Below are 18042 nucleotides of genomic sequence, written 5' to 3'. Positions count from 1 at the left end.
TTGAAATTGCAAAAAAAATAAATAAATAAATGATGTGAAAATTTAAAAAAGAACAACATAAACAACGAACTGACATTAAAAAAGTGCTTACAAATTGGCAACAAATTAAAAAAAAATGTAAAAGTAAAAACGACCAAAACAAAATCAAGGAACTGACCTGAAATAGTGCTTAAAAAATTCTCATAGTTCTGTAAAAGAATTTTAAATATGAAATTATGCCAATTATAAATACAGTTTTCTGGACAATTTTACCTAGCATTTATTAAAAAAAATAATTCTTGCAATATGCAGGACATTTTCCTGCAAAGTTGCTCATTGCCCTTTTTCCCATGTTTTTGAAGAAATGACACTGATTTGCTCAGGGTTCAAAGCTTGAGAAAGGCGTCTGAACGCAGCAGAACAAAACTGATCAAGGTTTTGAAGGGTTAAACAAAGATAGTTCACTTATATCTTCCAAAGAGACACCTCAGACTGTGTGAGGGGCAGTAAAAAGGTACATGACTTCATAATTACGACAGAGTAAAAAAAACAGGTACAAGTCAACAACTAAACCTCCATCATGGGGGAAACAGCTGAAATCTTCCTTGTAACTAACATTTCATTTCGCATGAATCCCAAAGAAAGCCATATCTAAACTCACAGAACATTTCTGCAACTCTCCAGCTATGCAAAAGATTGATTGGCAGTCTGTCACTGAGCTGAAAACGCAGACAAACCCACACAGAAAAAAGAGTTCTGAGAACAAGTACGAAATCTCCATCCTCCTCCAGCCACCTTCAAATGTTGCGAGAGTGAGGGGGAGAGAGTGAGGGGGGGAGAGCAAGGCGGGACTGATAACGTCCCCCCTCTTAAGTTCAGGCGTATGCATTTTAACATGGATATGCATCTCAAAAGGACACGGCAGAGAGTGGGAGAAAAAAAATGTCATCGGGGAGGAAAGCGAGGCTTCAAATGAGCGAGAATGTCAGAGGAGAGTTGGAGCTCGGAGTTTGTTTATCGCCGTCTCAAGACGGACTGAAGAACTTGAACTGAGAGGAGAGAGAGAGAGAGAAAGCGAGAGAAGGAGAAGTGACCTGACTGCCAATGATGCCAAACCTCTATTTAAAGCTTCGCCAAACAGCGCAGGCCTGACACTGACACATTTACCTCTTGGCCTCAGCTCTTATCAGCAGCCGGAGGACACTGAAAACATGTTTATTGTTTGCGGAAGTTGACACGATCAGATAAACAGGGCAATGTAAAAGCAGCACTGAGAGGGAGACAGAAAGTTTCTACGACTGAAGACAAATTTTGGGGACTTTTAGGACAGCTGATGATGAGTGTTAAGCACCACTGCCAACAGCAGGTGATGTCGGCTCTGCCTGCTGCACTCAAGCACCAACAACAGCCACTCAGGAAGAAACAGGCTTATCATCGAGTGTAAACATGTGCGTCTTTGTTTTTTCAAAGATAGGCGAGATTGGGAAATTTAGGGCATATTGAAAGATAAGAAGTGTTCCCAGGGTAACAATATCGTCTTTTTTTTAAATAAAAACAATTGGTCAAAAAAGTTTTTAAAATAAGTAAAAAGAATTGGTCAACAATAGTGTCTTTAAAGTGAGTAAATTTAAAAAAGAGTAAATTTAAAAAAAAAGTGAGCACAACTGTCGTTTTTTGAGAAAAAAATAAAAGGAAGGAAAACAAAATAAAAGCAAATAAAAGCCTGTTGGAGTCCTTAGCGACCGTGCTGTACAGTGAAGCTCAACCACCTGGCCTCTTGTGCTTAAATTGGGGAAAAGGGGAGAGTGGCTCAACTGGTGGTCCAGCAGCTGCATCCCACCAATGAACTCTGAGATGTGGCCGCATCCAGTGTATGACATCTTGTATATCTATGCTTTTCAAAGTGTGTGTGTGTTCACCGAACAAAAGTTCAACTCACCAGGATGCCGGCAAACTGCTTTTCTTCCATCCTTCAGGACCTTGTCGGCAAAGATCCCCTGCTGCCGTCTCTCTGCCTCTGCTGCCTCTCTCTCTCTCTGGGGATGGACTCGTCCGCCTGTCGCTATCAGAAGTTTCAAGTTTTTCTGAGGTGGCGTTCGCTCGGGCGTCTCGGTCCCCCCTCGTGCCTCTTCTGCGTTGTTTTGCGAGTGTAGCTGGAGTGGCGTCGCTGCTTTGTGTTAATTCTGCCCTAATCCAGAAACTTTTCTATGCTGTGAAAAGAACATGTGACAGGCAAAGAAGGGGGGGGGGTGTAGAGGAGTAGGAAAGGAGGAGGGGGGAGGCAAGGCAACACTTTTTTTAGTTACTTGTCCCCTTGGCCACGTTCAAAACAATTCCTCGGGCTTTGACCTGCTTTGAGGTGAAATATAAAAACACAAAATCAACTGTGTGCACCAGCCATGCACACTGAGGTTGCTAAGGGGTGGAAATAAAACTTCTGATGACTCTTTTGGAAAGGATGCAGAGAGAGAATTTAGAAAACATGTAGTAACAGATTTGCATTTTGTAGCAAAGCAGCTGCCATAACAAAGTGCTCTTTTGTGTAAAGAGATTAACTGTTAGGGGAACGTTTAGACTGCCCACTGACTACTGCTGTGTGACAGCCAAACTGGAAAAGAACACTCGAAAACAGCCTGGATTTGGAAGAAAGTGGCAGAAAAAATAGTTGATTGGAATGAGCGAAATGTGTCTGAAATGCTCATGTTGGCGAGTTATATCAAATTTTTCGTATTTGATGAGTAGTTGTTGCAATAAACAACATGAGAAAAGGTCCGCACATTGTAGCTCCCTTAAGTGCAATTTATTAGCAGATCCACAAGTTTTGCATGTTGTTTATTGCTATCCCTTTTGGCCAGCGATTACTATGTTTTTGGAAAGTAGTTTTTTACAGTAAGTATAACAGTGAGTAGTTAATTACAGTAAATATTTTACTAGTGATACATTTGATTTTCAAAAAAACCTTGTAATTATGTATACATAACAGTTTGATTTCTGCAGTTGTATCTAATTAAAAATAATCAGGAGGCAGGTCTTGAAACTGCAAAACTCACCAGGATGAAGCACTATGAGAATTAACTAATTATGGTGATTATTTTTACTGCTTATTGATCTGAAGATTATTCTCTAGATTAGGGCAATCTCATGAAAGGAGACTTGATATTTTCTTTAATTTTGGAAATTGTAGTACCATTAAAGTTGTCTTTTTCTTGTTTTGAAGGCTGGATTACAATAAAGACTATAATTTCTATAATTTACCGGACTGTACAAGCTCTTATTATTGTTTGCCTTTGTCATTATGTCCGTATTGCTGATGACTATTTATCAAAACTCTTATTGTGTAAATATTTTGTGAAAGCACCAAGAGTTAACTGCCGCTGTAAAAATGAACTATTTGTTTTAACTTTAAAAAAGTTATCGCTCAGGCTGCCTTAACGTTTTAAAGTAGACTGAATTTGAGAAGAAAAACTGAATCATTACAAAATTAGTCTTCTCAGTTTCTGTCGACTTTAAATTTCAAAGCAGCCCATAGACAAACTTTTTAAAGTTTAAACAGTTTCTTTTTACACTGTAAAAGCAAATATTTGTTTAAACTTAAAAGTTAACTCACAGTGCACAGTGATATGACTGCCATACCGATATGGATATATTTTGTCAAATATATTGCAATAACTGATTTTCTCCAAATCACCCAGTTGTACTCTTGATTAATCAATTATTTTAAACACTTTTCAGAAAATGATGAAAAATACATATCACAATTTTCTCAGTGTTCAATCAGCAGTCCAAATACCAAACACATTCGATGTACAGTGATACATAACAGAGAAAAGCAGTAAAATCTCACATTGAAGAAACTGGAAACAAAGAATTGTAGTTGTTTTTGCGAAAAAAAAAAAAAAACACTTAAACATTCAATAAATTATCAAAATAATTGCTGCTGATAAATAAAATTAGGTAAATTCATTAATTCATTGTTTCAGATTTATAAAAACTTTTGTATTAATGTGATTGCATAACTTCTTTGCCGCTGCTATCCCGCTGTTCTTAGTTAAGTTGGGCCGTCATGTGGAGGCTGCAGTGTGTGTCAAATAGTGTAACTCTGCAGCATGTCTCCTTCCATCTGACTCTAACCCTGACTCAGTGAATAAAAAGCCTAGACAGTGAACTAAAAGCATCCCAGCAAAAGCAGAGGGGGAAAAAAAAGTGGCCAAATATAGCTACCATTCAGCGCGACCAAACATACAAACACACACATGGACACACTCTTTTACTGTATAGGAGCCTACAGGGACTCAAAATAGCCCCGGGACATCCATCATACACAGCACGCTGCACACTGATGAAAAGATGACGAAGAAATGGAACTAGGTTAAAAGAAAAAAAAATGAACCTTACCATCCACGTTAAGATGTTTGAAGAAGAAAAAAAAACATACAAAAAGGAAAACACCAATTTCTACATCAGAAAAAAGGGCACCAGCTCAGCAATGAGAAACTAACTGGTGTGAAGATTGAAGTCTGGGATCAGGTCACAGCGCTCTGACTCCATCCCACTGGTTGACTCTACTAATGTATGTACACAAGGCAGGAGTTTGAGCCAAGCCTATTGGGCCATCCCAGGAGGAGTGGCAGCGAGAGGTTACATGACACTTACTCAGACCTGACGTGTCTGTTGGCTCTTATCAGGGATGTTCCCGCGCAAACAATTAGCCTGCAGCCACAGATGTATAACTGACACTACAGGTCCTATTAATGAATGAAGGAAATAAATAATAAAGTGATCTTGACTTTTGGGGTCTTGTGATTGCTTTATTCTACTTTTAAAAATTTATTGAGATGTTGAGAGTACTGAATCTGGGGTCAACATCACTTTTCTTGTGCTGGGTTTAGACACTTTTAGAACTATTTAAACCTTCAAATGCTAAACATGGGCAGAAAAGGGCAATGAGCAACTTGGCAATAAATGTTCCACCAACTGCAAGAAATTGTTGGAAAATTATTTGGGAAAAAAAAAGCTTTAAAAAAAAGTGTATAAAGTACATATTTATGTTATATTAAATTTTTTTCCTTCTTTTTTTTCAGTTTTCATGCAATTTTCTTGTACTTTCTACAACTTTTTAGGACATTTCTTCTTATTTCTAATTGGCATACTTAATGAATTAAAATCATTTTACAGAATTATTAGAATATCTGAAAGCACTTTTTTCAGGTCAGTTGATCATTGTTTGTTTGTTTTCACTTTACCTTTATTTGCCAACTTTAAGGTCATTTTCTTGTACTTTTTACCAATTTTTTGCTGCTTTTTGGGTCATTTCTTCTTAAATTGCTCGTTGCCTTCTTCCCATGTTTTCGAAAGAAATGAGGCTAATTTGCTCAGGTTTCAAAGGGTTAATACTTTTAGATATTGTGTCATCCAAAAACTGAAATGACTACTGAAATGTCAGGCAGACTTTTTCTATTTTATTTGATTTAAAATTTAACATCTGTAGGTTTTGAACTTAGACTGATTTTTCAGTTTTTTCCATAGACTGAATGATAAAACTGTTGCAGCCCTGTTTGCAACTAAGTCATTAATGAACTTGGCAAATGGCGAAAATGCAAACGAAGAGAGACACTGCTCACACAGCAGTGTGCTTAACACGAGGAGCACAGGAGGTGTAGCAGCTTGGAAACAGGTTTTGGTTGTGGATGATTCAGGCATGCGTAATGGTGCTGCAGATGGCACACGCATACCAGTCCTGACCCAACACCAATCAAGCGAGGATGACAGGAGCTGGGTTCAGAATAGACTGTGCTTTCAAAGCCTTCATTTTTTTAACAGAATTCCAACATTTTATCTTATGCTACCTGGAGCCAGAGTAACCTGGGAGAGATGTTTGGGGTAAAAATAAGCTACCGGGCCCCTTGGAACCTCACCTCCTTACATGTGGTGATTTGATTACAGATGATATTGTCGTGGAAATATGCAACATACAAACGCAACAGCATCACCAACTACATCATCGCAGAGTTTAAGTGTTCAAGTGCTCGTAAACGTGGTTACTTTGTCACAGGTTTTTTGTGTGTCTGCTGCTCACCACAAAGCACCTCAACTGAACATCTAAGGTTTGTAATTTGGTTAAAAAAAAGTATATATATATATATATATATATATATATATATATATATATGAGAGATGAGAGTATATATATATATATATATATATATATGCACACTGATCAATGTCAGAGCCCCATTGCATCCCCCTGTGCACTGCAATACACAGTAAGCTAGCATAGTGTCGACTAATGAAGCTAAATAAGGCAGTACCAGTGTTTCCTCTAGGATTTTTTTCAGCAGCGGGGGCAGGCTCTCCGGGGAGCCGTGGCGGCGTAAACAAATGACGCTTTTTAAAGGCTGAATGTAAAAATAAAAATAATAACAAAATTCAACAATAAAATAATAAAAACAATAAATAATAATTTCTTGATGGGGCTGTAATCAGTGGCAAAGTTTGCACCCAGGCTCAGAACAATGGATTTTTCTTGGTTTTTTGTAGAACAGCTCTAAGGCTCTGTTGTACGGAAATTCCCCAAGAGGTGGCCCGTTGATGCTCAGCAGCATACATGCTGCAGGGTGATCGCCCTGCAGCCTGTTTCTCAAGTCAGTCTTCACCTACAAATAGAAACAATAATTTTTTATTTTTTTTAATTTATTTTTTTCAACCCATTTAGGGTCCCAGCCTGATAGCCTGTGTTTCCCTTTATGTTTTTCTCCTCTACTCTCATCTCTCTCTCCTGCACCATCACTTTGCTCTCCTGCTCCTTCACTCGGCACTCCCCCTCCTGTACTCTGCTCTCCTTCACTTTGTTCCACTGCTCCTCCCTGTCTGTTACTTGTCTTATACGATTACATAAAACATTAACGTTAGATAATTTACACTCACGTCACATTTGATTACAAGTGTGAACATAATTTTTTACCTAACCATCATAATTTGAGTCAGTAAAAAGGCTAATGATACCTGACTAGCGCCATCCTCATCAGGTGTCTTTCTCTTCTTTGAAAAATATTTGAACAAGCTCATCTGAAAATGCAGTCAGCAGTTACATCATGGCGTGTATATCGCTTAATGCTATCAATTAGTTTACTCACGTTAGCGACACTGAGTTGAGGTGGCACCGGGCCCAATTAACTTAAGCTACATAACCTTAGCTGGCCATCAATATTTTGCGAATGTTTATTTAACTTATAAAATCTATTATAAGTTTTCTTAAGCTAAAAAGTCTACCTTTTCTCCTGTACCTTTTCTCCTGTACACTCATTTAGGAGTGGCGGGCCGCCACTCCTAAATGAGTGTAGAGGAAACACTGAGTACCACAGCTAGAAACAAAAACAAATGATGGGCTGATGCCTCTCTGACAAAAATTGATGCCAACTCACCTTTTATTTGTAGTGCATCACACCCATCCCTAGAGCTGTGTCAGTTTGTGGTTTCATGTCTCAGACTTCCATTGAAAATAACTTTTGGTCTGTTGCTGCAACACTCCCTGTGTGAACTAGGATTTAGGGGGAGTTTTGTGGTGTCTAGTGATGAGAACTGCATATCTCAACCATCTTAAACTTCTCCCAGTAAGAATTCCTTCAGTGTTCATTGTTTAGGAGGTTTTTGCCGGGAGCTGAATTATCCACAGAGGTCTATTCCTCTCCAAAGTAAACAGGTCAGGTGATTAAAACCAGTAAAAACACTAAATGAAGCAGTTTTATGTTACCTATCAGTCTTTCTCCTGCGCTGTGCGCTGTGCACTGAGCGCTCGACTTTTTCTCTGATAAATTAAGACCCAGACATTCAGGAGGTTTTTGTCGGGAGCAGAGTAATCCATAAAGGTCTCGTCATCTCCAAAACAATCAGACCCAATGATATAATTCTGTAAAAACACTGACCAAAGCAGAATTCTCTGATGCTCTTGTCATGGAGGGGCTGCTAACTTAAGTGGCTGACACGAAAATGAGACAAAAAAAATTGTAAATATGCAAAAACACCCAAACTAAGAAATGCAAATGGCCTGATTTAATACCACTGTTTGGTTCGTCTGTTCTAGGCTATTTGAGAAACATGGCAGTGCAAGATGGCAATCTCTTATGTTGACAAAAGGTTCGGAAAACACAACAATTCTTATTTTCAGGTGATTAAACACAAAAGAGAACTTATCATATTCCATTTCTGCCAAAACATTCTCCTAAATCCTACTCATTGGACCTTAAAGGACCTTATCGTGTATTGCTGTGGTGCTTTAGCGCTGTATGTTCCCTTATACATTTTCAATTGAATTACCACAACCCACAGTAAGACTGGAGAATGCTCAGTTAGTAATCCAGCCTTGTGCCACCTCATTCAAACAGAACCTCTCCTTCCTCTCTCAGGTCATGCAAGGTGCTCGGGGTGGGAAAAAAAAACCAAACTAAAGCAGTTTAAGGTGAAGAAAACACCAATGTCTCGTGGTGCATGTGTAAGTCTCTGGGTAAAATCATGTGATATTTGATACACCAAAAGACAGACTGTATCTCAGCAAACTGCTAACCTAATCACAGTCTAATTAGATTTTTATGAGGCTGCTTTTCAAGGGCAATTACATTTTTTTGTTTTTTGAGAGATATGTGAGTAGAATGTAATGAAGGCAATTAAGACACTATGAATGAGGTCAAGTCTCTTAATCAGTGAAAACATAAGTAAATGAATGGATAAATTAATGGTTTTATGATGGTGGATAATGAAAATGTACTCATAGAATTTTTTTTTTTTTTTGCCACGCTAGCGCCTGACCACATTGACGACAACGACTGTTATCTGAATTGGAAAATCCCCAAAACTACTGAATGGACTCAAGAAACCCAAATCACCAATGCATGTATTTGATTTTTTTTTTCAAAGAATATAACTAACGTTGACATAAAAGACATCAACAGGACTGTTACCTGTCCCTCATTGCTTATTCTGTCCCCCAATGAACCACTGGCTCCTTTATACATGTTGTATGGGAATGTCCAGGGGCTTTGGGGGTTATAGGTTATAATAAGGTTATAATTACCACTGCAGAATTAATGGGGATGCAATTGCCAAATGACTGATTCCCACCTTTCCTTTACGACACAGCATGCAAAGTCTGGCTGTCAGGCCTGACTACAGCTAAGAAGACTGCTGTTCAGAACTGGAAACCTTTCATAACTCTAGTATTCCCTGGCATCCGAGCTTACTTAGAACTATCATCAGCAAGAGACAAAATGCAATTTTAATGCGGACAAATCCAATATCTAAATAAAAGGACCTGTGTGGGTATCGCTCTCATGTTGGCTGGTGAAAGGGAAAGAGGTGTGGGGAGAGGGAGATAAATAGGTTAAATACTCAAGTGTAATAAACAGTAGGTGAGTTTCCATTACAGATTTGCATGAAACTTAAGCGATATTTTTGAAATGTCAATAAAACACAATTATTGCGAGATGGCTGTTTCCATTGAGTGGCGTTATGCGACTTCTCTTCTCTCAATAACATTCCAAGAAGCATGGTGATGGATGTTCAAAACATCAGCAGATTTATTTCTATTGCAGCCACCGCACTAGCCGTCATTATTTCCAATCCAAGGCCACGTAGGCGTGTTATGCAAGTGATAATGGAAAGACAAGCCCCTCATGCGGGGGAGCGGCCACTTATGAGGGATTTCTGGGAGGTGATAGTCCACGATTTCACAGAGGAATTGTGGATCCAAAACTTCTAGATGATCCGCTCAACTTTTGAAGAGGTATGCGATGCATAAAACCTCTTGTAGCGCCTGCTGCAACATGCCCGGGGGAGCCAGTTCCTACTGACAAGCACACAACCATATCATCATGTGACCTATAAATGTGAAAAGTGTTTTCACTGCAGTTTTGCAAAATATGCCTTTTTCACATTGCCTGAAATACCACCTCATGCAAGCATAAAAACGTTTTTCTAAATTGACACATATTTAGATTTAGCAATTTTAATTTGTGCAATATGGGGGTTAATAGAAACCCGCCTGCTCGATATTGTTTATCTGTTTATGTTACAATAAAAAGTGATTGATTAAAAAAAACAACAAAACAAAATATTGAATGGATTGCCATTGAATTTGGTACAGAAATCCGTAGCTCTCTGAAAATGAATTCTAATAACTTTGACAATCTCTTGACTGTTCCTCCAGCGCCACCAGCAGGCAGACATAGTAGTTTTGAGTAAAATCTCAACAACTGTTTGTTGGATCACCTTAACACTTTCTTGACACATTCATCATTCACTCAGGATGAATTGTAAAATCTCTGGTGATGCCCTGACTTCATCTAGCGCCATAATCAGGTCAATATATCAATTTGCCCAAAACTTTGGTCAACAAAACACCTGCAAAACTGATGATATCCCCATAAGTTGATTTGCAAATGTAAGCACACTGACGCACTAGACTATGAGGAAAACAGTGAACATTATGCTACATTCTGCACTGTAATATTGTCATTGTGAGTATGGTAGCAAACTAGGAGTTCAGTAAGTGAAAGACAACTTAAATAGAGGTGAAGACACTAGTGTCTTATATTGTAAAGGGTGTAAAAGGGACCCCACTCAAGGTATTTTTCACATTCTGCTGAAACAATGCTAACCTAAAAAAACACCTAATTAGGTTACCCCGGTCACCAAAGTTTGGTTTCGGTATTTTAGGGTCAGCCCCTCTGACCCTGACTACGCAATAGAACTATGGAAGTATTAACCTGCTGTTGGTCAAAACAAGTGGGAGGATGCCACATGGTTACACATTAACCACCATGAGCATTTCTTTGTCAGGGCCCCATTTTCTGGGGACAGGATGATCTTTTGCAAGTCAGAGGCCACCCAGCTAAAAGATAATTAGTTTAGTTGTTTCTTAATTTTGCCAAAGCATTTTTGAGGCAAAAAATGAGGTGAAGGCACACAAGAGAGACTCATTAATTACTTTCTCTTAACTAACATACAGATGCAACACCAGCCTCCTGTACTCACACAATCCTACACGCTGTCCTCGATTTTCACTCTGCATCTGAACGGTAGCAGCGTAGGGTCCCTGTGTACAACACAGTGAGTTCAAGACAAAATAGCATCTGTTTTTGCGATTTACAATGCATCACATTATTGGGCTTGCAAAGCAGCTATTATCACTAATGTCAATATGCAGTGGTACGATTGGGACTCCACAATCTCTGTTTTGTCATGATAGACAGCCTCTTTCTTACACTGTGCACAGAGAGGTAAATATGACTTAGAAATAGCGACGGCACTCAAAGCGGCGCTAACTATGCTTTATGGACCTTTGTTCGGTGCCCAATAAATAGAGCCTGCAAGCTATGCACCACTCTGGACGACTGAAAGAAATGGGAATTCTCACAATAACGCAACGGCATTGGGAATGAGAAGATATGGGATTTTAAAATGAAGTGCACAATAGTGAGATAGTGGATATTCAAATGACATTGGGAAGGGAGAAGAGTCCTGCAAAAACACATAATCTACAACATTACATCCACCGGGAGAAGAAAAACCACCAGCAACGTGGACTGTCGAGACAACTGAGTTAAAATCACTGTGCTAAATAGTGCAGTGATAATGTAAATAGAGCGGAGAAAACCTTTTCAAAGGCATAGTCTGATGAAATTCAATGAAAAGACTCTGCCACGCCACAATAATACACACGCACGCAAATACCCAGGCAGCGGTAGACCTCTCTTTATTGAAATGTAGACCTCGGCTTGGCAACGCCGAAAATAACAATATCAAGCACACCATCACAAATACATACCATCTACCTCAATGTTGCTTCGTCTCCAGTTGAACAAGGAAAATTTAGAATTTCTCTGGGGAAAATTGTATTATTTTTTATTATTATATTATCTATTATATGTTTTGCTGTTTGACCTTTACCCTTTTACTGCTGCAAAACTTGAATTTCCCCTGTGGGGATCAATAAAGGATCATCTTATCTTATCTTATCTTATCTTATCTTATCTTACCTTATTGAGACATCACACCAATAAGGGTGACCTTAATTACATGTCTGAATAGTAAAGGGGAACAGATTCTCACGTTGTGTTTGTTTATCGCAGAGGAAATCTGTGTGTCTGTCTTTGCAAAACCTCTTGAGAGGTTCATCTTGGTTAGAGTTCTGAGCCCTGGGGTCAAGAGCTGGTCAGTTTGCCTGCCTGCGTAACCTGGTGCTGATAAGCTCTATTATGAAGTAATATTTATTCTTTCATTCAGAGTTCTTAAACTTGTGATCTATCAGGATAAGAATTTTTTAGAATTATAGGAGCATCAGAATAAACAGAGTGCGAGTGCATTACGCTGATGAGAAATGAAAGAATTAAGGAAAAACAGCTGATACTGCTGTATAACATTTCACTGAATCCGTGCCAGAAGAATGCTGTGATCTCTGTGTATTTGATTCTCAGCTTTTTGACTTGTTTCTGGATTAATCGACCACTGATTTTGGATTACGGACCTTCAACTTTCTGCTGGAACCTTGGTGCGACCCCTGCCTGGTTTAAAACTTCGGAAAGGACTGAAAGATTGAGAGCTGAACGTGATGATATGGGGGTTTCTGTGTACGTATTTCAGATTATTTTGCCTCTAACTTTATACATTAAATATTTTAATGCAAATGATGTAGGCTGATATATGGCTGATATATGGAATTATATTTATTTATATGTTTATATATATATATAGACATATATTTGTTTTTTGTATGTTTTTTGCATTTCATGTAAAGCATCTTTGAACATTTACAAAGTCGCTAATTAAGTCATGTCAACTATGTTTTATTTATTTATCTATTAAGATATATGTTTGATAGTTTGTAGTATGGCCTTAACATTTTTTCCCTAAGTACTTTTTTCTATGTATCTTATTGAATTGTTTATTGTCAATTGGTTAACTACACTGAGTGGCTTAGATGATTAACCAAACCTGCCATAACAGAGCTTGTCAGCCGATTGGTGTGCATAATATATAAACATAGATGTGGTTTCAACTTTTCAAACATTTTGACATGACCCAGATCCAAGAGGGATTAAAACATCGTCTCCATCAGCATCGCACCTACACGATGTGCATATAATTATTCTCCCTTAAAAAAACACATCATTAGTTCAACCATATATTTTAACTGCACTATTTACAATGCTTTTCACAGCAGGAACAAGATCCTAGAAAACACATAATGTAAAATACCACACAAAGACAGCAGAACCCAACCTGCGACTAAACGATATATTTAGTTAATAAGGTGTGCAGCCTTCCTGAGTCCTTTAAAATAGAAATTCCTCTTGAGTGAAACAATGCTCCGATATGAATAACAAATTTGCATGCAACACAGTGCTGTTAGTAAAGGTCTTGCATTCAAAACGTTCTTATTACATCTACGCCTTCAGGTTACATCTCATCACAACTCAAAAGGGAAACAAATGAGTTAGCATATCCCAAAACCATCCAACAAATTCCAGTTGTTTTCCCTACACTAAGAAGCATTGCAAACAAAGCATGCCTACTATCAGAGATATTTTATGCGTACAAGCTTCAAATACTATAGTTTATCGAGTATTCTCTATTGCAGCAGCAGTGTTTAAACCAGAGTAGTGTCACATGGGACCCATTCTTGCTTTTTCTGCTCAATTCAAGAGGGAAAAATAAACAAAACAGAAAACAACCACTGAAGGCTACAATAAAACAAAGCAATACAAGATTTGATGCTCCACATATTATTATTACATATAATGTAACTAAATCCTTATTGATTAAATTAAAGAAATGACAACTTTAATAAAATCTTGAATATATCAGTGTGTAACTTTATGTAATTTTACTTCCAACTCAACTTCAGAGAACTTCAAAGCTCATCTGTAGTTGGAGAGTCAGACCAGCTTACATCTGGTGATGTAATACAGACATTGTTGGACAACTTAGTATTACTTCACAATAACTGTTGAAAATGGTCATTATCTTCAAAAGTGGCATTACATTTAGTGACTATGTAGTTGTTTTCGTTATAGTAATAAGTGGAAAAGAACGGCTGGTTAGTGGTGTGAAAATCCAAGCTGAAGATATCAGATATGATCTACAAGCATCCTGTTTATGACTCTCAGCTGCCACTTTGGCTGCAAAGCTAACAATTAACATGACCTAACGTCCAGTTTCACAGACTGGCAGACTGGTTTCTCTAAGGTTCCTGTTAAACATATTGAAAGTGTCAAAAAAAAGCTAAAATGATATTTCATTTTGCGAAAGTTGGCTGAGGGTTGACTGATTATTCAAGTCTGACTTTTAAGGGGCAGCCCTATAAATAAGTAATTGCTTGTTAACAATTTTATGAGGTGATAATTTGCCCACGTTGTGTTTACAGGATTTTCTGCTTCACCCAAGTGACAAAAAATCAATTAATGTAGGTTTAACGACACATTCGAATCATTAGTTTAACCTTATATTTTGTACTATTCACAATTCTTTCTGTCGCAGCAATACAACACGAGAGCCTGAAAACACACAACATAAAATGAAACACAGAGGCAACAGTACCCAACGTTCAACTGAATGACACATTTAGTAAATAAGCAGGTGCAGCCTCCTCAACTTCTCCAAAACAGTGATTCCTCTTGACTGAAACTACTGCAGTAAGACTTTTGCATTTAACAAAGTGCTGTTATTCCTGCAGCCTTGCATGACTAAAATACCAAACTCTGCAGCAGAAACAGCACGCCTCCAGGTTTTGTCCATCTTTGGAAAAAAAAAGTGAATATGTTTTTTCCCAAAATGTTACAGCTTTAAAACATTTTTTTTAAATCACATCATCAAAACTTTTTTTTATAATTTTAATATTTATCCCTGTGCTTTTTCTACTCCGAGAAGACCAAATGTTTTCCATGAAAGAGGTCGGTGCAGTCCGTGGTTGTCAATATTATGCTGTTGAGTCTACCTGTCAAGTGTAAACGCACACACAGTATCTCACAGAACACACACATCAATTAAGATTAAAGATCTGAATATAGAATCAAATATAATCTTGATTACCTTCATGTATAAAGAAAGAAATTATTTGTTATTGTTTTGTTTTAGCCTACTTATGTACCACAATTGTGAACTAAATTTCTGAATGACCTGAGGAGGAACACCAAACATTCATAAAGAATACTTTTTGGTAAATACCAGTTTCTATTAATGTTGTAAGCCAGTTCGAGGGATTGCTTGTCTGACTTTATTTGTTCTGTCACGTCAGTTTTTGCCTGGTCCAGCACCTAGTTTTTATCACTTTTGGGTGTGTACGCTACTTGAACTTTTCTCCATTGCTTGGAGAACCCTCATTTTGGAGAAGCAGGCAGGAATACCAACACCGAAGCTGAGCAATTTACTGCTGTGGACAGGAAAACATTTTTAATCACCTAAAAGAAAGCCCATCTAAAAACACATCAATATCATTTTCACTTTTTTTTAGATTTTTTCACTGCTTAACCCTCCATCAGAAAGCCCTGAAGTGAAACTGGAACAAAAACCAGAATTTTACCTCTCAGAAAACGGAAGTTCCCCCCGCTCTAACGCTGCGCCCATTGGTAGGTTTTTTGTGTTATTTTGTGACTTGGTTTTTTAAAGGGTGGGTCTGGATTCACACAACCCCCAAATAATACTAACAAATGACTAATGAAGGGAGTGGTAGACAAGCAACTTTTGAGAAATAACATTACGGGTTAGGGCGGCACGGTGGCTTTGTGGTTAGCACTGTTGCCTCACAGCAAGGGGTCCCTGGTTCGAATCCCGGTTGGAATGGGGTTCGGTCCGGGCGGGGGCCCTTCTGTGTGGAGTTTGCATGTTCTCCCTGAGTCTGCGTGGGTTCTCTCTGGGGTCTCCGGCTTCCTCCCACAGTCCAAAGACATGCAGCTCAGGTTGATTGGTGACTCTAAATTGCCCTTAGGTGTGACTGTGAGTGTGTGTGGTTGTTCGTCTATATGTGTCGGCCCTGCGATAGTCTGGCGAACTGTCCAGGGTGTACCCCGCCTTCCGCCCGATGACAGCTGGGATTGGCTCCAGCCCCCCCGCGACCCTTACGAGGACATGCGGTTACAGAAAATGACTGACTGACTGAACATTACGGGTTATGGAATTTTTGTCAATGGAGCCTGGCGGCTTTGAAGGGAGCATATACAAGCTTCAGTTCATTTCAAGGACTGTCTGACAGCAAGGTAAAGCAGTGGAAACTTTATCAATACATGCACATAAACTAATATAGATTTTTTTTGGCTTCACCTTCGCTTCCCTTCTGGCTAAGATAAGTATTCTGTGTTGCTACTCTTGTCTATTTCTCCAAACGTGTCGACCGACATCTACTGTCACTAACACACTGACTATGAAGGAGTACCTCATATAACCCCGCTTCAAAAAACCCAAACAGCCCCTTTAACAACCATATTGCCCATAGACTTCAATTTAAAAAAAATCTGCCTTATTACCTTTAATTAAAATACATGTAATTGAGTAACTTTTATTCTAGTCATATATTAATTGGAATAAGTATCAAAAATAAAAGACAAAATTGTAAGATATTAAAAAGATGAAGCATCCCTTTGTATAATATTTGTTGTATATTTAAGAGGAGAGAAAACAAATGTACCTGATTGCTGCTGTACAACTCACTCTACAGGTGTTATTTTCTAATGACAAAATTTAGATTATAGATACCATCGTGTCTTACTCTGTCACACATGCAGAGCCGAGTCACAGACAGGGAAACCAGGCTAGTTTTGATGGAAGCACTTCCACTAAGTTTCTGAATAAAACCCACCTGATGTTTCATCCCTGAATTATCCTGATGCTGATACTTAACTCCTGAGCAAATCCCAAACAGCTCAGTCTAATTATGCTATGGGGCCCCCTAGTGGCCGTAGCATATAGATCCATCCTGTTCTTTCTGACCAATTTTCCTGTCTCCCTCTCTCCTCACAGCAGGGTATAAAAGAGAGTTTTCATGCATAACATAGCAGCAGCATCACTATGTTACACTTTGAAGATGTGGGATCAAAGCACCTGTCTATTAAGCACAGAGTTCTCTGACACTACAACTAGCTGGGTTATATTCCTGCACTCACACAGTATCTTGGATTTCCACCAGTCCGGACATGTCTGGACTATCGCTTCACAAAAATAACAATGAAATATCTCAGAGTCTACTATGAAAACTGTCCGATACAAGCCACGGTAAAGCTCCAATGGAATTAACGGGAAATTTTACAAATACGCTATGGTGCAAATGCAACAGATTTCACGTTAACTATACCTTTACAAAATTGTACATTTCAGCATCCAAAATTTGTCTTTGCACCACAGGTATTTGAAACTGGCCAACATAGTCTTTCTAAGATTTTTTTAATATTCAATAATACTGCAACACATCATTTTTGTCAAATATATTTTAAATGTCCTAATTTTAACCTTGACCACCAAATTTGCATCCGCCTTAGACCAACAACTACTGTCATTTCTAACAGTGTCCTTGATCTTTCCATGATCTTAACCGAGTCTTTTTGTTAAACCATAAACCTGCATTAGTTGACTTTAGATACACTGAGGCAGCAAAATGAGGTGCAAACACAACATTTACATATTATGTCAAAAGTGTCTGCACACAGCTGCCATCCAGTTGCCATCCAGCTGACACAGAGCAACCTGAGCATTCATTTGGAGACCTGTTTCTGTTCACCTGACAAATTTAAGTCAAATACAATTCAATTTTATTTAGAAAGCCCAATATCACAAATCAAAAAGTTAAATGGGAAAAAAAGGTAGAAACCTCAAGAAGAGCAACTGAGGAGGCGTCCCTCTTCCAGGACGGACAGACGTGCAATAGATGTGTGTACAGAACAGATCACCATTGTAAAAGTAATCTATATGACAAAATGATACTTAGAGAGAAAGAGACAGAAAAAGAGGGGGGGTGAAATATAGTCCAATATTCACCCTCCTTCTCGCTCTGTTTTGGTCTGCATGAACACGAATAAAAATATC

General features: G+C 38.4%; 1 protein-coding gene across 3 annotated transcripts in view; it reads right to left on the bottom strand.

Annotated features, from left to right (window-relative positions):
* slc6a9 (solute carrier family 6 member 9) overlaps positions 1 to 18042 on the bottom strand; it is a 214310-nt gene that overhangs the window by 82237 nt on the left and 114031 nt on the right. For 2 of the 3 annotated variants that reach the window (XM_088085097.1, XM_088085099.1), the window contains one exon: positions 1919 to 2189. In XM_088085097.1, the coding sequence (XP_087941223.1) occupies positions 1919 to 1948 (30 nt within the window). In that variant the 5' untranslated portion in view covers positions 1949 to 2189. Of the gene's footprint in view, positions 1 to 1918; positions 2190 to 4374; positions 4528 to 18042 lie in introns of those variants that run through there. The other variant, XM_088085098.1, reaches the window with a different exon arrangement.

This window comes from Plectropomus leopardus, chromosome 12, assembly GCF_026936395.1.
Source record: "Plectropomus leopardus strain MGB_pleo_1.0 chromosome 12, ASM2693639v1, whole genome shotgun sequence".
Taxonomy (NCBI): Eukaryota; Metazoa; Chordata; class Actinopteri; order Perciformes; family Serranidae; genus Plectropomus; species Plectropomus leopardus.
Note: the sequence above shows the minus strand (reverse complement) of the source record. Positions and strands in the feature narration are given on the sequence as shown.